The 20,865-nt window shown below is 30.7% G+C and overlaps 3 protein-coding genes across 8 annotated transcripts; all 3 read right to left on the bottom strand.

The window, feature by feature from the left end:
* Window positions 1–109: 109 nt before the first annotated feature.
* On the bottom strand, window positions 110–10,255 carry LOC108480408 (protein GRAVITROPIC IN THE LIGHT 1-like). Of its 6 annotated transcripts, none has more exons than XM_053031054.1 (3): window positions 9,796–10,237; window positions 9,465–9,558; window positions 110–1,864 (listed from the first exon to the last, which is right to left on the bottom strand). In XM_053031054.1, exon 3 carries the CDS (start codon window positions 1,862–1,864, stop codon window positions 482–484), a length of 1,383 nt encoding a protein of 460 aa, XP_052887014.1. In that variant the 5' UTR covers window positions 9,465–9,558; window positions 9,796–10,237; the 3' UTR covers window positions 110–481. The 6 variants fall into 6 exon arrangements, 4 of the variants coding, with proteins under 4 accessions (XP_052887014.1, XP_052887017.1, XP_052887010.1 ...); XM_053031057.1 differs by having other exon boundaries at window positions 9,908–10,237; XM_053031050.1 differs by having other exon boundaries at window positions 10,023–10,237.
* Window positions 10,256–15,910: 5,655 nt separating this feature from the next.
* LOC128289362 (serine/threonine-protein phosphatase 7 long form homolog) lies at window positions 15,911–16,887 on the bottom strand. Its single transcript, XM_053025097.1, has 2 exons — window positions 16,476–16,887; window positions 15,911–16,272 (listed from the first exon to the last, which is right to left on the bottom strand). Exons 1-2 carry the CDS (start codon window positions 16,879–16,881, stop codon window positions 16,250–16,252), a joined length of 429 nt encoding a protein of 142 aa, XP_052881057.1. The 5' UTR covers window positions 16,882–16,887; the 3' UTR covers window positions 15,911–16,249.
* Window positions 16,888–17,080: 193 nt separating this feature from the next.
* LOC108482350 (serine/threonine-protein phosphatase 7 long form homolog) lies at window positions 17,081–18,167 on the bottom strand. Its single transcript, XM_053019412.1, has 3 exons — window positions 18,108–18,167; window positions 17,319–17,968; window positions 17,081–17,177 (listed from the first exon to the last, which is right to left on the bottom strand). The coding sequence occupies exons 1-3, from the start codon at window positions 18,165–18,167 to the stop codon at window positions 17,081–17,083; spliced, it is 807 nt and encodes a 268-aa protein (XP_052875372.1).
* Window positions 18,168–20,865: the final 2,698 nt, after the last annotated feature.

Genomic DNA, 20,865 nt, shown 5'->3' with positions numbered 1-20,865 from the left:
TCAATCCCTGGGTTCAGTTTGTTGGAACTCAAATGTATAAAATTACTTTGGGTTAAAATTTTAGACCAATTTCATCAAAATAATATGGTGGAAGATTCCAACACAAATCTTGGAACAAGAAATCAGACATCATGATAAAATACAGAGACAAAAAGATAAGACAAACCCTTCTGGCAATACGCGGCATGGCACCACAAAAGCTTTTACATACCGATGATATTCCCCAAACCTATATAATTATGTACATATTATATATAAAAAGCATCAGACTAAGGCAATAATGTCAAACAGCTAAAACATCATTGGCCTTAAGATTAACAAAATTGGGGGAATGTGTCTTTTACATTACAAATTACCTGTCAAATGACCCTTTCATTATCATTAAGGCCATACAAACTATGGGACAAATTCCCCAGCTAACCACATGTTCCAATTCCCCCCCACAACAACCAGCCAATGCCATTCCTTCAAACCTAACTCACTACCTTGATTTGGATTGTGAGAGATAGACTTGGCATTGTATTACTGTTTTGCCGACCCTGAATCCCGGAATGACAGTGAATGCGACTCGGGGTTCCGATTCAGGTCCGATATCAGCCGAAAGGAAGGCTTCATCTGCTACACTTTCCATATACACTTCTGAGAATCTACAGCCTTTGGTTATTTGAAAGATTGATGCTTCGGGCTGGAAAGCAAAGGCTAAGCAATGCAAGAGCCAAACCCTTCTTGCCATTTCAGCAAACAAGGTGAAAAATGTTGTGTCTGGTAACTGATAGGAGCTCACCATGTCTCTAGTGTTCAAATTGCCAAAAAATGATGATTCCATCTTGGGATGAACAACTTGTAAGTACTTGTTGCGGCAAAATTTGGCAAATGTTGACTTCGGTTTTATCTCCAGATATTCCTTAACTTTCATGGATTTCAATTCCATAAACCTATCGAAGAACACTTGAGGATGTTTCTTCCCTTGTGGTACTGATCTACCAAAAAGGGAGAAATAAGGCAGGTGGAAAGCCTTGAACATTTCCCTGCAAATGAAGGACTCAAATGCAAAACATTTATCATCTTCTTTCCAATACATAACACCACTCTGTATTGAACTTGCTGCAGCATTGATATCCCAATCGGCTAACTTCATTTCATCGATCATCAGCCGGATGAAACCCCGAATCGACTTCATGGTTTGTCGGAGAACCGTAATGAAATGAGTCGGGTTTAAGGTGGAGAGGTGTAGATTGTCGAGCACAAATAGCTGACCACTTTGGTTTAATCTCTTCTCAAGCAACCTGTTTTGCTTATTGGATTCATCAAGCTTTTCTTTAAGGAAAATGATCTCGGATTCCTTGAGTCTCGTCTGAGATTCCAGCTTCTTTCCCATGATCTTAAACGTGGTTGAAAGGCTTTTCAGTTCTTGGATTTCGCCTAAGGCCATTGCTTGTTCTGGTGAAAAATCATACTGTTTCTTCAAGAAACATTGCTTCAGTTCTGATAATTTCTTCAAATCAGAAACGATTAATTGATCAGCTCCTTGAATCCCTTCAGCATCATAAGGAGATTGAGCATGCTGCAACTGAGCATAACCTGCTTTAACGGCTGAAACAGTAGCAAAGATTTTGGCTATCAGTGCTTCCAAGGCCACCTTTGTTTCAAGCTCTTCATGATGTAACCTGTCAAATTTCTGGGATAATCTCTTGGTGGTCTTACTGTCATTCCATTCTTCAGTTCCCTTAGGTTTAACCTTATGAACCCCATCATCATCCGGGACAACCCCAGCTGCCGTCGCGTGCCTTTGAAGAACTTTCGATAAAGTTCGAGCCCATTTACTCTTTGATGGAGTAACAGCCGATGGCCTCACCGCTTCCATCTGCATAGTATAATCACAAACGATGCCAACGGCTATAAGCAAAACAAGGGAAAGAGATTTGGTTTGGGGGGGGGGGGAGACAGTAAAGAAGTATGAAGACAATGACAATGATGACCGGTTATATGAAAAGAGAAAAAAAAAAAAGCAAAAGACTTTAACAGGAAACCAAGGTCTTTAATGGAGCATGCTTTAACCTCGTTGTGAAAGGAATAAAAATATACAGGACTTTTTTAACATAGCGGGAAAAAAGAGAAAAGACCAAATACAGAGGAACGGGTAGAAGAAGATGACGATTAAGAAGAAGAAGAAGAGCAAATTGCAATGATTCAATGAGAGGCTCGAAAGATGCGTTTAACGTTAACAAAGTTCAAAAAGCTATAAACCCTTCTTTGGAGAAAGCAAATAGATTAATAAAATAAACATATAGACAAACTTCCCAAATATTCCTATTATATATTTCTTACACATTCCATAAGCTTAAAATATATGGCCAAAAGTTTTATTTAGGCATCGACATAAAATTATTAAGAATTTTGTATTAAAATATTTAAATTAAATTATTAATTTTTCTATTTAATCAAACTTTAAAAAATTAAATTAAATTTTTAATTTTAAACAAATTTTCTATTAAATTTTGACTATGCTCCTATTTAGTACCAAACTTGCATGAAATTTAAGACTCGACATCTGTATTTGTAAATTCTTTCTCTTTATAATATTAAAGATTTAATTCCACTCATTCAAATTAAAAATTTAATCGAGATTTAATGTAATTATATAACATATAGCTTATTTAATTTTTCATATAAATAAACTATTCAAGAATTTTGTCTAACAACTTCCATTATTGTACATTTAAGAACTGCAACTTCATTTGAAAATATAAAAAAAATGTCAGAAGCACATGGAAGGATGAAAAAATGTCCAAGAGGGTTTCCAAGAAAAATAATGCCAGAAAACTCAATTAATCTGAAAGGGGTTTTTTATAAGAAGATTGTGGGAAAAGAACCAAAGGTATTATTAAATCCAAAAAGTATAGAAGATGATCTATATACACACCATAAAAAGTTCCTATAAAATGGTAAAAGAACACTTATAAAATTTCAGCACAAACCCATATCAGGATGTGCTCTATTTCGTTAAATTACACAAGCAAAACTACAAAAACACACATAATACTTTTGTTTTATATATACAAAAAACACACCCCACAAGCAAAACAATACACCATCCACACAATAATCTACAAGTATATAATGTCAGAAAAATTAAAAAATATTAATTTCTACACATTTTAAAATTATTTGATAAAAATACAAATTTAAAACTAAAATAACGAAAAATTAAATTAAAAATTAAAATGATTTTTATAAAAATTTAAAAAAAAAAAACCCCACAATGTGGTCCATAACCACTTGAAAAATTTTTCCAACATGGGTTCCACATTTTTTTTCATAAATGACCCCACAAGTTCCTCAAAAGTACAAAAATGAAAACCCCAAAAAAAGTGAATAATGAGCCGTTTATAAACTCATAGGATTCTTTAGGGGTCTATACGTTCAAACCCTATAAGACCTTCTCCTATATAATGTAAACTAAGTTTTAAAGGGGGAGATCCACCCAAGTGAAAAAAATCTGATATGGGACAATAACTGCATATTCATTTACTCATATGAGGCTTTCTTTTTTGCATATTCACGTGGCTAAACCAGTGAGTGCTCTGCACTGTGATGCAATCAGCCAATGATTCTATTTTTTATTTTTTGTAGTATTTCTAAAACATCTTCACTGGCCAGTACTCAAGGATCACATCACCATATGTATATATAATTGCTCTAACACTTTCAATGTACTGAATAGTCATTTTTATGCAGTGGGAGGAGATTCGTATATCCGTTGGATTTCTGAAGCAGCATTTAGATTTTACTGAGATTCGTGCCATTTTGTACTACTAATAGCTAGATAAGGCTAAATCTAAATCTAGCTTCAATCTTCACTTTTAAATGTATTAAAATACTTTTTCCCCTAGAATAAAATATTATAAATAGGTAATGTGAAAAGAAGGTTTTTTTAAACAATTATAAAAAATTAATTAAATACAAAAATTGGGTTAGAAAGGAATTATTTACAAAAACGGTTTTTTTAATGTCGACGGTGTGCAAATAACACCACCTCACTTTTTGCCTCGTCATAGAGTAAACATGACTTTTTTTTTTAAATAATTTTTTTTCGTACCGTCACTGTGTATCAACTTGCTCAGATTAAAATTTAATATTTATAAAAATAACTGTAATTCAAAAATAATTACGATAATAACTTAAAATGAATAGTATATGACAGTGCCAACACCAAAGTCAATTACATGGCAATCGTTACTTGATTTTTTTTGGTGCCAGCACTACAATGGTAATTTTTTGTTCCAACACTATCAAGAAAATTTAGCTGCTCAAGCATATTTCCTACTAATGATTATTTGGTGTCGATATTTTTTCTTAGATAAGAAAATTTTGACAATCCCGCTGAGTCTAAGATTATTTTCGCTACTCGACTGTATATTCTATTGATGATAGGTGGGATACTAATGACGGACTTTAATCAGAATAAAGTCCATATTATGTATTTGTCGTTACTGGAAGATCTTAACAATGCTTGGGCCTATAATTGGGGGTTAGTAATTTTGACGGCACTGTACTGTGAGCTTTGTCGAGCGACAAATCACAACACGAAGCACATAAACGGTTGCCTTCTTTTGCTGTAGTCTTAGGGTTTTATATTGGATGTCATTTCTACCATTAAAGAGTCATCAACCACCCGTGTGGTCACATATTAATGTGTGAAAAAATTAATTTTTTTAAAAAACAATTCAATATAATTATATTTTGAGCATGCGAACCAAAAAATTACAAATTATTTTTCAGATAGGTAACTACCCTGGGAATCAGGAGGACAGAGACAATGCCTGTATACCGCCAAATGATTGAGGCACACTCCGAGGAACCCGTAGAACACTATTATGAATTTTATTTTTTAAAATTACAATATTTAAGTACTATAAATATTTTTTTATTGTAACATTTGAAATAGATTTACTTCACTATATAGATTGTCATACTATGAAGTTTGTGTAGATACTGTATTTGGGAGAAGGCGTTACAACAGTCATTCCATTGTGGGACAACCAACAACAACTAGTGTTGACAACCAACGCCCCATTGCTTAGTTTTTCAATGGTTGAGTGGCACGATACTAATCAGGTTTTGAGACAATTTGGGTGAATTCAATATATTCCAGACCCTCCACAAAACCTTGATAACAATCACGACATTGACAAAAGGAGTAAAGACAGCAAGAATTAGGCTGTCGTACATGGTTAATACCTCGCTTTGTGGAACGCCCGACTTGAGAGGAGAGGCGACCATACATGTCTATGTTAGAGGTTTCATGCCTTCACCCAAGTACCGAAGTTAGTACATGGCCAATGCAAAATCATTTATATATAATAGTCAATTTATAATGGAACTGCCACATATGCACTGGCAGAGGTCTCGGAAACAAGAAGCCTTGACTCGACTGCATCGTCGTCGAGGTCTATTGTCCAATGTAAACCAACCTGTCTCAAATCCCGATCCTAAACCCCAACATTCGACTTTCGAAACATACTCATACCTTTCCTACCCTTAACAACCACCATCTTTTTTTGAGGACATCTTTGGCGTAGACCCCGATCCCAAGCCCCAACATTCAACCTTTGAAACGTAATCATACTATCCCAATCCCAAACAGTAACCACCTTCCTTCGAAGACATCTTTAGCTCAACACTTCCAATTTTGCAATACCCCACCACTCCCGATGATAGGACATACGATTTTAACAGTTCCTTTAGTACACTTGTAGGAACACCAGAAGCCAATCCAAGCACTTATGATTTGCCATACGACAGTGCACCCCTCACCAATGAAAGTCGTCTGATCGTTACATGACGAGGTCAGAGACAACGCTCGAGTTCACACAATTTTGGTTTATGTCTACCTTTCATAAATTTAAGTTGAATGATTTTTTTTTACATTGGAAAATAAAAAATATTTTGTAAAATGTTAACCGATGTAATTCAAAAAATAAATATTAACATGTTAGACAAATGTTATACGGATAAAACAAATATTACACAAATAGTATACCGATACTTGCATCAATGCTCAAGTTTGCCCATATATCTGACATCAATGTCACCACGAATTCTCGTTATATGTGGTCGATCTTTAGGATGCCTACGGAATTGTTGGTCTAGCAACATCAAGAATGAAGGCGATGGTACTTCCAATTCGAGACATCCAACATTATTGAAACTCGTTTTATTAAATACACAATGTGCATTGCAACTTGTAGGTTTCATCTAAAATTGTTCGACATTCAAATTAATAGTCGCACATGCTATGTGGACATGCTCACACATATATCGAAGGGTCAAAATCTTACCGCACTCACAACGCATGTTACGGATATCAACTATGTAGGACCTTGACAAAATTCTCAAGCAACGACCAATGTAGTCTTGCAACCGAAAATATTTCATATCCTAAGAATATAGTTCTGCATTCATCAACTGCGCCCTTAAAGCGTTGATTTCTATAGCCTTTCTGACTTCCTAAACATATACATGCTCGATTGTCATCTGCTTCGCTTGTCTCAGCCCCATTCTTCGCATCAATGTCGTAAGCCTATAAAAAGTTACCGAGAAAATAATTGAAATTGGCAAACGACGGATACAATTCAAGACGGAGTTAACAACCTCTACGAGGTTGGTCGTCATATGATCATATCGATACCCATCATTATACTATTAAATCCATTGTAATGGCTCCATGTTACCTAATCACTGTCGGAAAAGATTCGGTACCCCCATCCTACGTAGGAATTTCAATATGACAATGTTTCAAAATGTTTAAAAAATTAAAAACAAGAATAAAAATAATATATTTGAGAATATCCATAAATAAATTTAAAAATGAGATTTTTTACCCATGTTCACGAGTTGTTTGTGCCATTATTTATTTTCATACTCCGTGTGAAAGTTGATAGTGATGTATCGAATGTAGTAGACAAACCTCCATAAAACCCCGAAACACCTAATAGCAACAAATAGTCCTTTTGATCTACCGAATATAATGCAAATTTTGTTTTATATTACAACATGCCTTCACAAGTTCTTCAAAAAAAATTCCCACGACTCAAAGTTCTTCGACTCCCCAGTGGCAAAAAGCAATTGACACTATGTATCGATTGTCATCTTATGCACCCGCAATCAGAAGTATTTGTGTATATTTCCCTTCAAGTTAGGTACCATCAACCTGCACCAATGGCTAGCAATAGAAGAAGGCCCTAACACATGGATCGAGCATCCAAAACAATCGATAAAAAATTCGTCTCTTCAATTGTAGTTCATTGTTCGAGCCATTGCAAAGTAATGTTTGGAAACCAACTAGAATATTAGACACGTACTCTTGTATCGCAACTATCCACCCTTAAAGTTTATTTTATAACGCATCCTAATCACCATACAACTGTTCCATCACTATTTGTTTCATCCACTATTCTTTTATGTCAAATATCCTATAGTTGAATCGAGCTTGCATGTTGGCAATAAGGACCAATACAAAAATAGTGGGCATGCTTTTTACCACCAGCATGATGCAGTTGCAGATTATTTTTCACATCTAGTTTGTGATTGTCTCGCGTCATACATGTAGCCATTCATGTATATGGCCCTTCTAATCTTCTAATTGTCTACATTAAAGTCATTTGCATTAATACAGCCCAAACTCGCCACTTGCACTCGTCTTCAACCCTTCAACATTCCCCAATATATAAAATCGATAAAGATTTTGATACTTTGTATTCCACCAACAACTTAATATTCTATCAATTTATAACAAATACATAATTCACCTTATTATCAAAATTTTTATCTACAAATAACTCTCCAAACTCCGAATCTGCCCAATCAGGTGAACAAGTACTATATCTGAGTATTCAGGGAACTTGGGTACAAACACTACTCAAGGTCTACACTTAATATGTGAGCCCCAAGATCATTCCATATAACTACACCACGACTCATGCTCCGGACCAAATGGAGTGCACATCTTAACCATTAATTGCGCCTTAATCATCAATATCTTTCGAAACCTTATCCACAACGGGGTCACTGAATTCTTAAACATCATTCTAGGACTTCATTATCGAACTCTTCATCACCATATGCTATGGTGCCCAACATTTCTAGTTGTATTTTTAAATGGGGACTCGAGATTAGGTTATTATACGCACTCCCACCATAATTTGGATTTTCGCACGTTTGCAATATCCATCAACAACTTGATTGATCTTCCCATTTGACATTCAGATGAAAGTCAAACTTGTGATGTTGACTTATTAGAAGGACAACTTGAACAAGTTCGAGATCAACTAACTTTGCGCATAACTCAACTAGTCGAGGATTCTCGATCTTAGGTGGGCAATAAATTGTGATAATTGTAGCTATATCATCATCATTTATAAGTTCCATATCCGAGAACTTCAAGAATATGTTGAAATTGAAAATTTGTAGAACAATATCGGTATCTACTTCTCACAATGTGTAACTATCTTTACACTGCTCTTCCGTTTCAGTTTCGCCAGCATTACATGCTCATTGAATCTCATCGCTACTTTTTGACAACTTTAAAATACACAACTTTTTTCAATTGTATTTTATCATTTCTCCATCGAAATAAATATACAATAACATATGGTTGTTCACTTTTAACAAAACACATACATTTTTTTTTCTTTTAAACTGTTAAAGCAAAGAAAAACTCAAGCAAAACACAAAAATATTCAATATATAACCTGCTGGTGCTAGCAACGAGATAATTGATACCCAAAAAAATTCATTTTTCTTGAACACGGGTGCCGACAGATGGAAGGTCAACAAAAAAAAATCCTAACAAAATACCATTACCAACAACGAGAAGGCCGACACAAAAAAAAAATATTTTTTTCGCAAAAATTCTACGCAAAAAATATTCTAGTATCGACATGGGAAAGACTGACACCAAAAAAAACTTTTTTACACGAGTCCTGATCTCGAGAAACACGAGATGAAAGAAATTTTACCTGACACGGGTGCCAACCACAGTACTGTTGACACCAAAATATACTGATAAAAAATTTTAATTTTTTTTTTCAAGTGCCGACCACCTAGACGTCAGCACCTAATAAAAATTATTTTTTTAATCGAAAAATATCCGTATTTTTAAAAAAATACTCAAAAAAATACATACAAGTGCCGACAATTATAGTGCCAACACCAAAAAATTATTTTTTCCCCAACCGAATTATATTGTAATGATTAGACGAATCAAACATTTTGATGCTAGCACCGATCCACACTATAGACTTCAAATCATTTTCGTTACACATTTTGAATCTAAGCCATTTTCATAAAACAGACTAAAATACATGCCACTAGGCCATAATTAAACGGGTAAAGAAATTCTGCAGCTAAAAGGGGGAAAAAAAAAAAAAAAAAACTCCTACAAAACAAACACAAAATTTCACCTCTATATTGTTTCGTCACTTCTTTATTGTTTCGTTTGCGTGAATCGATATGACAACTGAAAGCTCCCACTCTTTTTAATTTACACAACAATTCCTGTAATATTATAAAATCATTAAAAAAGTTGCTAAAGAAAACTAATAACAACGGAATAAAAACCCCAGAAAGTGTGAGAAAGAAGAAGAGAAAATTTTGAAAAAAGAAAGGATATTTGGGAAGGAAGAAAAGCGAGAAGCTAAATCCCGAGAAACAAACAGAAAATAGTGACATTCAAATATAAATTTGTATATAAAATAAACATAAAAAATAAGGAAAATACACTAACTCACTAACCTATCAACTCTCTACTGAAACAAAGATGAGCAAGCCAAAGAACACCATAGAAAGTTAACATTATATAACCTCAAAAAAAAAAATAGTTTAAAATCAAGACAAATACAAAAACCTTTATTTATAGTAGCATTACATTGAACAACTTCAAACTTCTTTTTCTGAGATAAACAAAAAAATGTATATATCAAACAATATAAAGGAAAGCATTACTAAGATTCCCCACTTACCCCAAAAAGAAGGTTCGTGGATAGTATAATTTCGCACAAGAAGTAAAATGAATCAGACTTCTTCAATGCAAATTCTCTCCTTTTAAAATATATGTTAATTAATATTGCTGAAATAAAATGGAGGAAGCTTGCTTGGTAAGTTGAAAAGACGGAAAAGGACAAAAGAAGCAACTTTTTGTTAAGACACGAAATGGCATTCTGGGAAGTGAGAAGGTGGATAAGATTGAGTTATTTTGGATGATTTTATTTTTGTTTCATCTAAAATATGGGTATCAATGGTTTTTGAGTCAAAATAAAATTACTCTTTTATTTCTGTAAAATATTACTAATTTTTTTCTAAATTGATAAGCCTTGTTCACTTTAGCACCCTCCCGAATATCAGGTCAATGTTACATTTCTACGTTCTCAGCTTATCAAATATTTTCTTATAAACTTTCATAATTTTTCAATTTAGTCCTTTTTGTCATAAAAGTTTATCATTTACTAATTAATCATATTAAATTAATTTTCTTTCTTATTACACTTTAATGACATAATTTATCTCTGTATATTGTTTCACATATCAAATTTCTATATTTTTCACTTGATTATTTCATCCACATACTTTATCAAATTTCACAATTTAATTCTTGTCATCATAAAATTTCATATTTTCATAATTTCACTTTTACAATATTTTATACATATTTCATCATCTCATAACACATTCATTAAACTTTAATCATAATTTTCATATTCACATATTAAATTGTTTCACACTTTTGTATATTTTTCAATTTAGTCCCTATTACGATGTAATTTATTTTTCACCATATAAGCACTTTAGTCAAATAATTCATTATAATATCTTATTTCACATGACAAATAATATTCATTATTTACTATAATTTTACCTTAACATCACTTTGTAATTCATTCACTACTTATTTAAAACTCTTCATCGTAAATCTCAAATGTATATTTCTTTCATTAAAATAATTTTTATAAAATATTTTTAAAAATCTATCAAATAATAAAAATATTTTATATAAATTTATCTAAACATACAAAATAAATTATTTTCTAAAATCAAATTTCAGTGAACAAACTGAACCTTAATTTTAGTTTATATTTAGTTGCCGGTAAAGCACGAGAAGGGTAATTTTGGGAGTAACGTATGATTTTTCATCAAAAGGGGAATGCAGGTTGGGGATTTGAAGTCGGTAGGACGGTGAGACGTGGATATGGTGGGGTCGAAGCAAAGGACGGTAGATTCTGGGACAGCCAAATGAGTCCAACTGGTACATCTGAGTCTTGAGAGTTGTGTCCTGTCTTCTTGCACGTTGGTAAGAAATTGAATCTCAACTCATTCACTTTACTTTATAAAATAAATATCCAATTCACAAGGGTTTCTTTGGATCAGTGAGCTGATGATGGTAGGAGCTTACCATTAACAGTATTTCTACATATCTTGGAAACCTTTCATTTTAGTCCTATGCATTAATTTTGATGTTAATGGAATGATATGGTTGTTATGTAGTATTAAATTAAAAGTTCAGGAGTAAGAATTTTTTTTTACCTTAAAATATTTTTCGATTTTATTTATCTTTATTTTAAAGTTATTAAATTCGATTTAGTAGATATCTTAAAAATATATTTAAAAATAGAGAAAATAAGTCATGAAAGTTACACAAATTTCGCTATTTATTATTTGTTGAGAAAAATCAAACTTAATTAATAATCACTTAATGGAAAATCTTCAAAATGGGAGTAGGTTGGTGATGTGTAACATTATAAAACTAATAATTGATTGCATTTTCAGCTGGTCTTAAGTCAATTTCACTATACATAACAATGGAAAATGAATAAACATGCACAATATTTAATTCTGATAATGAAATATTCAAAAGATGCATCTATACTTAATATTCAAGTATTTTTTCTTTCTCAATTTGTCACGATTTTAGATTATTTCATTATTAATATAGAATAATTTAAAGATTTAATGCTTTCCTTTTCCAACCCAAAAATAATAAGGTAAAATTAGCCTCTTTCAAAAATTTAGTATATTAGAGTTTTTTTCTTTTATATTATTTAAGAAAATAGATAGGCAATTAATCAGTAAAATCACACCCTATTTAAAAATTACTTCATATAAAATATATTTTTTTGTTAAGAGAAATAACTACAATTTCGAACATGCATAATATATAAAGAAAAAAAACATATAACTTTCATTAACATGCCATTTTCTTTATTTAGATAATTAAATGTTAACGTTTTTTTTATAAGCGACTCAAGTTTGAATTTGAATTTTATTCTAAGCTTATTTGATTCTCTTTCTAATTTATGCTGTTTCATGCTTTTATTTTATGTTATTTTTAATTGATAAACATCTTGTTTTCAAGTTTTTTATTTTATTTTTGATTCAAGTTTTTATTTAATAATTTCTTTATTTATACAAATAAAATATATATTTATATATATCATTATATTAAATATGTTTTAAAAACATCAACTTATTTTTTTATATGTAATTTTATATATCAAATATTTATTTTTTCACTTACATTATGGGTATGATTATAAAATTAAATAATTATTTTAAATACTTCACATATAAAAATAATGGTATTTAAAATAATTATTTAAAAATTATTATTTTTAACCTAAATTGTGGGTCTGATAAATTATTATAAAATTAATTAATTATTTCAAAAATCACTATTTTTAGTAAACAGTTTTTTATATGTAAAATATTTATTTTTCATCCATATAATGGGTGTGAAAAAATTAAGACTATATATATTTTTGTATGTGTATTTGAAATAATTATTTGAAATATTTCACATATAAAAATAATGGTATTTGAAATAATTATTTTTAGAATATTAAAATTTACCATACCCACAATGTAGGTTAAAATATAATGATATTTAAAATATTTCACATATAAAAGAATGATATTTTGAAATAGTTTACACATAATAATAATATGATATTTTGAAATAATTTACACATAATAATAATGGTATTTGAAATAATTGAAATATTAATTAAAAATAAATATTTAACGTATAAAATTTATATATAAGTAAAATATATAAAAAATAGTTGATATTTTTAAAAATAAAATATTTTAACATAATTATATATATATAATATATTTTTGTTATATAATTACACATTTATTATTTTGTCTATATAAATAAAGAAGTTATTAATTAAAACATAAATTCAAAATAAAATAAAATTTTAAAAACAATATGTTTGTTAATTGAAATATTAATTAAAAATAAGCTTGAAAGCAAGAAAAATAAAAAGGTTGGGAAAATATTCAAACCTTGGTCACATTGATAAAAAAATACTAACATTTAACCATTCAATAAAAGAAGATGACATATTAAAAATATGTATTTTTGTATAATGTGCTTTTTAAAAAGCTCGTTCAATCAACAAAAACGACTTATTTCTTTAAATAATGTAAAAAATAACTTAAACTCGCTATTTAAAAAAAAAACTACTAATTTTGTCTAGAAATGACAATGGAACGGGGTGAGAGTGAATGTTGCTCAATCCACCACCGCTCTACAGTTGGTACACTCTACTCCACCACCTGCCTTGTTTCATTATGAATGTATAGTTTTAAAAATTATTATCACTTTCATGAATGTGGATGCATCCGTCCCTACCCCACCATATCCTACTAATAGGTTTTGCATTCTAAATATGCATGATGCTATGAAATCTAGCTCTAGCCCAACTTCGGCTGATGGTCTAATAAGAGATGAAAATGTCGATTGAATTGGTGGGTTCATGATGAAAATCAGTACTACTAATGGTGCTTAAGTGGAGTTATGGGGAGTTCGAGCTGGTTTGCTTCTGGTGAAGAATTCGGACTTGCGTGCTTAATCGTTGAATACAATTATTTATTGGTGGTGGATTTTTTTAAACGACCAAAGGAATTCCAGCATCCTTTGAACACTTTAATTTCAGATTGTTTGGATTTAATCAGTGAAGGTTAGTAGTGGAAGTTAGACATATTTTTAGAGAAGATAGTAGATGTGCGGATCATTTGGTAAATTTAGTGCAAGGTTTGGGTATTGGGGAGGTGTGGTTGGATGAGCCACCTTGGACTCGTAGACCTTTGCCACAAGCGGATGCTAGTGGTAAAGGAAGCATTAGATTATAGTTTTGATTATTATAAAAAAAATATAAATATATAAATTTTTTATAATACATTATTACATTTTATTATTTTAATTATTTTATATATATAAAGAAAATTAATATTTTTTATAATGAGAAAGGTGAAGTGAGACAAATAATTATTATAATTGTTTTTTATTCATTGTTAACTTACATCGTCCCAGATCTATTTTTTAAAAAATTATTTTTTCAAAACAAATTAATTGAAAATCTAAAGGGATCAAATTTTGACATCTTATATCTATTTTAGATCATTATTAATAAAAAAACAGAAACTATGATCATCAACCAAGAAAAATAAAAGGTAAAAAGGAATTAACATCAATGTCTTGTCAAAGCACAAGAATAGCAAAAATGATGTTATGTTTTAATGATAATTAACCACTTAATATCATGATCATAATTTACATTTATGGTGTCTTAATCATTCACTGTCTTTACATTTTTTTAATCATGTCATTTGGAACATGCATTAACTTCAAATCATGGTATAAAAATCTTTAGATATCTTTGCTTTACATTGTTGATTATGATTAGCTTTGGTCAATCTAAGACCACCCAAAAATCATTTCTTTTTGTTAATATTACCGACCACAAATCTTGTATGAGAAAATTGCAGGTCTTTCACATCATTAAAGAGGGCCCAACAAATTTATGCCAAAATTTTTAAAAAAAAAAGTATTATCTTTTTGCTTTTCTTGTTAGATTTTTTAAAACATTTTGTATTCACTCTCAATTTTCAATCTTAGCTTACTTCTTTTTTCCTATTGAAAATGACATTAAAGGGCCAATCAAAGAGGTGGAAGATCTATTGTTTTAGTTTTGGGGATTTGACTCTTCTTTCTTCTTCTTTTGTAATATATAAATTGTAAGTAGAGTTTTTAAATTAAATGATATAAGTTTTTATTTATAAAATTTGTTTGTAAAAGTAAAAAATAATTATTAAAAAATAAACATATGATAATATTTAAAATTTGCTCTTGAACTTGAAGTATGTCACTATAAAAATTAAAAGTATAAATTTTAAAATTAGACATGAATTTTAATTTAATGTATAATTATATATTCGTCTTGTAATTATTGTTCAAATGTATATTTGAAACTTCAATTTTGATTTGATCATACACAATTAAATAAATACATCAAATTATTTTTTATCTTGGATAAATATAATTATTTATGTATATAATATATAAACATAAAATGATGTTATATAGATAATTGTGTTAATAATTTATCTGAATTGAATCAAATCAAAATTTCGTTTATAAAATTACACAAAATCAAAATTTATGTACAAAATTACACATTAAACCATAATTTATGTATAATTTTAATATTTATCCTTAAACTAAAAGAATTAAACAAAAATACTTAAAAGGCATGGTAATAAGAGAATTAAACAAAAGAATATTAGACATTTATGAAAGTTACCTAATCTTTGAATGCATTGGATGATCCATGTTTCACGATTTCTCCCTGTTTGTCATTTCTAATTTTTTTTAAACTAATCATGCTTTTTGGATAGAAAAGACAAACACGAATCAAATACCAGTAATTATACGTCAATATATCAAAAACTAGTAGTAAATTAGTGATTATTATATATATTATAGGCACTTCACGTGGAATTCGTTTTATTATAATTTTAAAATTATTTATTCGTAAATTTTGCGTGATCATAATATAAATTAAAAGCATTTTTCTAGATTTAAAATTGGAATTGAAATTAATTTGGAAAAAATTACAAATAACATAATTATCGATGTCCTGAATGTGTGCCACAATTAGGTAGGTGTCGGGCATGCCTAGGGTTTCTTCGCATTGTTTAGGTTGGTGGCTCCTCATCGTCCTCGTCTTCATCTTCACGTGCACATCTATGTTGATCGCCAACTTCATCTCCTTCCTTCGTGCTTGATTGCGTCTGGGTCCTAGTTGCCCATCGTACATCCCCTCTTATATGTGTCGGCAGTTGCGAGGATGACCCACCTTGGTAGAAAAACGTTGTTGAGGGTATTTGTGACACTATCAGAGGATAATTATATGGTGTCGCATAGGCCGACTGCGGATAAAAGGTGAGAATTGTAGACAATACCGGATACATCGATTTTGTTGGCGGTATCGGCACATAATACGGTATGGTGGGTGGTGGTTGTACGAAATATGCACCTAGGGAAGGTGTTAATGCAATGAATGATGGTGTGTGCTATGGTGCTTGTGTAAAATAAATTGAGTTAGCACAAAAAATATATGAACCATACTGACCGGGTGGTTGCACGACAATCGAGTCCTCGTGTGGAGCTGGAGCAGATGTTGTTCTCCCCGCGACATGTTCTCCTGACCTAGGATTGATGGGCCCTCGTCTTTGCCTCCTACGGCGACGTTGCCTACTCCTTTCTAAAGCCGACAGTAGATACGGCTTGCCGTTATGCCTGAACCAATCCATGTAATCTGGAGATGTTGCCAACTCTGGTGTGAGAAATGGTTCACGTGATGGCAAGTAATCATACCTACGCTGCCAAATCTCGATATACTTTTGGTGGAATGTTGGCCAATCTTCCTCGAGTCTCCCCCGCAAGTCGATATTGTGCAGGTCATCGAGCTTTTGGGGTGATGACGGAATACGTTGCATACACCCGAACTGTCGCATCACTCGGTTGGATTCATGCATCTCAACTGTTGCAAAAACGATTAATGGCACTTTAACGTGCCAGATGTTGCGATTGGCCAAAAATTCAGTCGGGACGCATTCTTGAATTCTCGGATCCGCATATGGCATCCATACAAACTGCATTACGAATTTACAAATTTTAGCACGTGCCTAACGTTTAATTTTAAATTTTAGAATTAAAAACCGATAACTTTGAAATTCATAAACTAACCTCCTCTTCAGTTTGTTGATCTAAAGCTAGTCGAATATCCTCGAGCTCGGTCGGTATACCGCTATGTCTAGCGGGATTGTTCCACCTATTCAAATAACATGTTATTTCAAAATTAAAACAATGAAAAATTAAAACAATAAAAATATTATCAAATGAATTTTACCATATTACGAGTGGGAATTCATAAGGGAGGTCCACTCGGGGGCGTAAAAATGGTAATCGATACCATGCCCACGATTGAAGAAGAAGCATGCAACCGCTTATTTTAGCTTTTTCTGGTTGTGTTGCTCTACACATTTCTCGGTACAATGTCGCCAACACTGCTGATCCCCAACTAAGTCGTCCCGCTTCTTTTAAGTCGGCTAGTAGTAGCAGCCACCTTAAATGTACCAGATTTCGAGATTTATCTGGCATGAGCAAACCCCCGATCAATTTTAAGATGAACGCGCGAGCGAATTGTTCTTTTTCAACATCACTCGCTGAAGCCTTGATAGTTTTGAAGTTGTCCTCCAACCATTTCATCTCGATCCGGCTACCCTTAAACTTGTTCGGCACCTTCCCTAATAATTGCTCGCATGTTTCACTCCAATCGGCACTAAGCACTGGCCCCGTAACAACTTCCCCATCAACCGGTAGACCGAGTTGTAAACTAACGTCCTCGAGTGTAATTGTACACTCACCACAGGGAAGATGGAATGTGTGTGTCTCCGGTCTCCATCTTTCGACCAAAGCACTGATAAGTGTGGGATCCAATTTAGTCCCCCCGAGCATGCGAGCCACGTATAAAAATCCTGCATCTCGTAAGTGTCCATAAATGACATCTGATGCGCCTTCGCTTAAATTGTTTATGTACGTCTCCAATATCCGATCTTCAGCCTAAGTATATAATCATAAAAAAATTAATAATGTTAACAGCATAATAATTAACTAATTAAAATTAAATAATTTAATAATATTTTTTAACAATATAATAATTAACTAATTAAAATTAAATAATTAAATAATATTTTGTTACCATTTGTAATTGAATGGCGGAGATGTGCTTACCATCCAAACGAATAAGCTGATTTGCCATCTTACAAATTATAAGAAATAAAATAAAATCGGTGAATTTTGAAAAGAACTAAAAAAAATTAGAATTGAGAATTTAGAATAAAAAATTGAGAATTAACAATTGAGAATCAAAAAGTAAGAATTGAAAATTGAGTTGAAAAGAATGAGTTTATATAAGAAAAAAAATATGGTTATTGGATTCCTACAACTGTTGGAATTGTGACCATTCGAGGATTTATTACCATTGACTTGAAAACGCGTCCTATAGAGCACATTTTCACTATCACATAAATCGATAAATTTCAAAATTTTCGGCATCTATCAACAAATTAGCCTAATTAAATGGCAAACAAATTCTGCAGCTAAAAGAAAAAAAAATGGTCGACAAATGTACGTACCTCTTACAAAACAAACACAAAATTTCACCTCTGTTAACTTCTTCCTCACTTCTTATTGTTTCGTTTGCGTGAATCGATATGACAATTGAAAGCTCCCACTCTTTCTAATTTACACAACAACTCCTGTAATATTATAAAATCATTAAAAAAAGTTGATAAAGAAAATTGATAACAACGGAATAAAAATCCCAGAAAGTGTGAGGAAGAAGAAGAGAAAATTTTGAAAAAGGAAAGGATATTTGGAAAGGAAGAAAATCGAGAAGCTAAATCGTGAAATTCAAATATAAATTTATATATAAAATGAACATAAAAAAAAATACACTCACTCACTAACCTATCAGCTCTCCAATGAAACAAAGATGAACAAACCAAAGAATGCCATCGAAAGTTAACATTATATAACCCCCAAAAAAGAGTTTAAAATCAATACAAATACAGAAACCTTTATTTATAGTAGCATTACATTGAACAACTTCAAACTTCTTTTTCTGTGATAAAAAAAAACATAAAAAAAAAAAACGTATATATCAAACAATAAATGGAAACACAATAAAAAGGAAAGCATTACTAAGATTTCCGACTTACCTTAAAAAGAAGATTCGTTTATAGTATAATTTCGCAGAAGAAGTAATATTAATTAATATTGCTAAAAAGGACAAAAGAGGGAGATTTTTGTTGAGACACGAAATGGCATTTTGGGGGAGTGAGGAGGTGAATAAGATTGGGTTAGTTTATTTTAAAAATTATTATATGATAACTAATGTTATTAATTTATTAAATTGTGATCATTTACGGCATAATAATAAATTGATGTGCGAACCATTTAGAATCATCAAATTATTTAAATTTAAATTCAACCTCGACAATTTTTAAAGTTAGAAGTACTTTTTAAAAGCACTTTTGAACCCAAAAGCAAAAGTAATTTAAAATCAAATAACAATTTTAACTATTATAATATATTTTATATAATATTTATATTGAATATGTAATTATTTTTCTATTAAAATTTATTTTAAATAAATAATATTATATGTTTAAAATTTTATTGGTTATATTTTATATTTAAAACATTGTTTATATATTCAATTAAATTTTATAAATAATTAATATTAGTTATTTAAAAAATTTAAAATTTATTTTCGTATTTTAAAATATTAACAAAAATTATAAGAAATTATTTTCTATATTCTTATTAAAATATCATATTATTAATCAATTTGAACATTATTTAAATGTTTATTTGTTATTTTAACACCATATCTAAAATGAATATTTTATTTTTTAAAATGCTTTTTAACAGCAATACTAAATACTTAAATTTTAAACTAAACTTTTTAAAACATTTCTCAAAATCAGTTCTCCACGACAATTTTTAAAACATTTCTCAAAAGTAACGATAAACTAACCATTCGACTTTAACTTCACAATAATAAATAATATTAAAAATATTTCAAAATCAGACCTGAAAATTTTAGCATATTTGATTTGTTTACATAGTCACTTATAATATATTATAGATGGTATAAGAACTTATATAGTTATACATATATGTCACGATTGGATCCAAGCTTAGAGGCATGGACTGTTCTGTAAAAGTATAATTTGAAATTACCATCTTTGAGCTTCACAAGTCCTTCACAATTTTGTCAAAAATTGGAATTCATGTCACAAACATAGAAATTTGCAGAATGGAAGAAAATTTGAGGTAAGTTGGATGGTAACATTATGCAAAAACAAAACAAAGGGAAAGAAATAAAAATTTAAAATTACGAAAAGAGAGTTATAATGATGGAGAATTATATATTCTTTTCCTTTTGGATTATTAGAAATATGGACGGTTCTTTGCCAAAATAATTGAATTTTTTGATTTTTTTTAGAAAAGATAAATTTATTAATTCATTTAATGAATAGAACCATATAATCTAAGGGAAAAAATAGTAAACATTCGCCGTAGATGATGAATGACAAACTCTATTAACACAATAAAGGCTTTAGCCTCAGTATCAATAGAGTATTATTACATGTTGACAATTGGTTTTGTCACAACTCAAGCACGACATATCTAGAGTGATTGCAAACACTTAATACGATAAGGAAATCAGTTTCGGATGGTTTGAAATGGCGAGTAAAAATCGACAAAAGAATCGAGCGTTCACCAAACTAAAGAAGATGATAACAAAATCATTTCGAAAATCACTTGTAAAACTAAAATTACATGTATAAGCAAGACTGAAAAATGTGCTACAAGAGCAGAAAAAAACTTCTAAAGCGGAAGACTTATTAAATAATGAAAACACAAACAAAAAACATATAAAACTTAAG

This window comes from Gossypium arboreum, chromosome 1 (assembly GCF_025698485.1).
Source record: "Gossypium arboreum isolate Shixiya-1 chromosome 1, ASM2569848v2, whole genome shotgun sequence".
Classification (NCBI taxonomy): Eukaryota; Viridiplantae; Streptophyta; class Magnoliopsida; order Malvales; family Malvaceae; genus Gossypium; species Gossypium arboreum.
Note: the sequence above shows the minus strand (reverse complement) of the source record. Positions and strands in the feature narration are given on the sequence as shown.

Bases quoted from the DNA above. Each gene is read 5' to 3' on its own strand.
- LOC108480408 (XM_053031054.1), bottom strand. From the start codon at position 1,864: ATGGAAGCGGTGAGGCCATCGGCTGTTACTCCATCAAAGAGTAAATGG.
- LOC128289362 (XM_053025097.1), bottom strand. From the start codon at position 16,881: ATGCATGAATCCAACCGAGTGATGCGACAGTTCGGGTGTATGCAACGT. The intron at 16,273-16,475 runs GTCAGTATGGTT...TTTTATCCGCAG, and splicing joins GATTGTCGTGCAACCACCCG to TCGGCCTATGCGACACCATA.
- LOC108482350 (XM_053019412.1), bottom strand. From the start codon at position 18,167: ATGGCAAATCAGCTTATTCGTTTGGATGGTAAGCACATCTCCGCCATT. The intron at 17,969-18,107 runs GTAACAAAATAT...TTATATACTTAG, and splicing joins CCGCCATTCAATTACAAATG to GCTGAAGATCGGATATTGGA. The intron at 17,178-17,318 runs GTATCGATTACC...TTATTTGAATAG, and splicing joins CTTCTTCAATCGTGGGCATG to GTGGAACAATCCCGCTAGAC.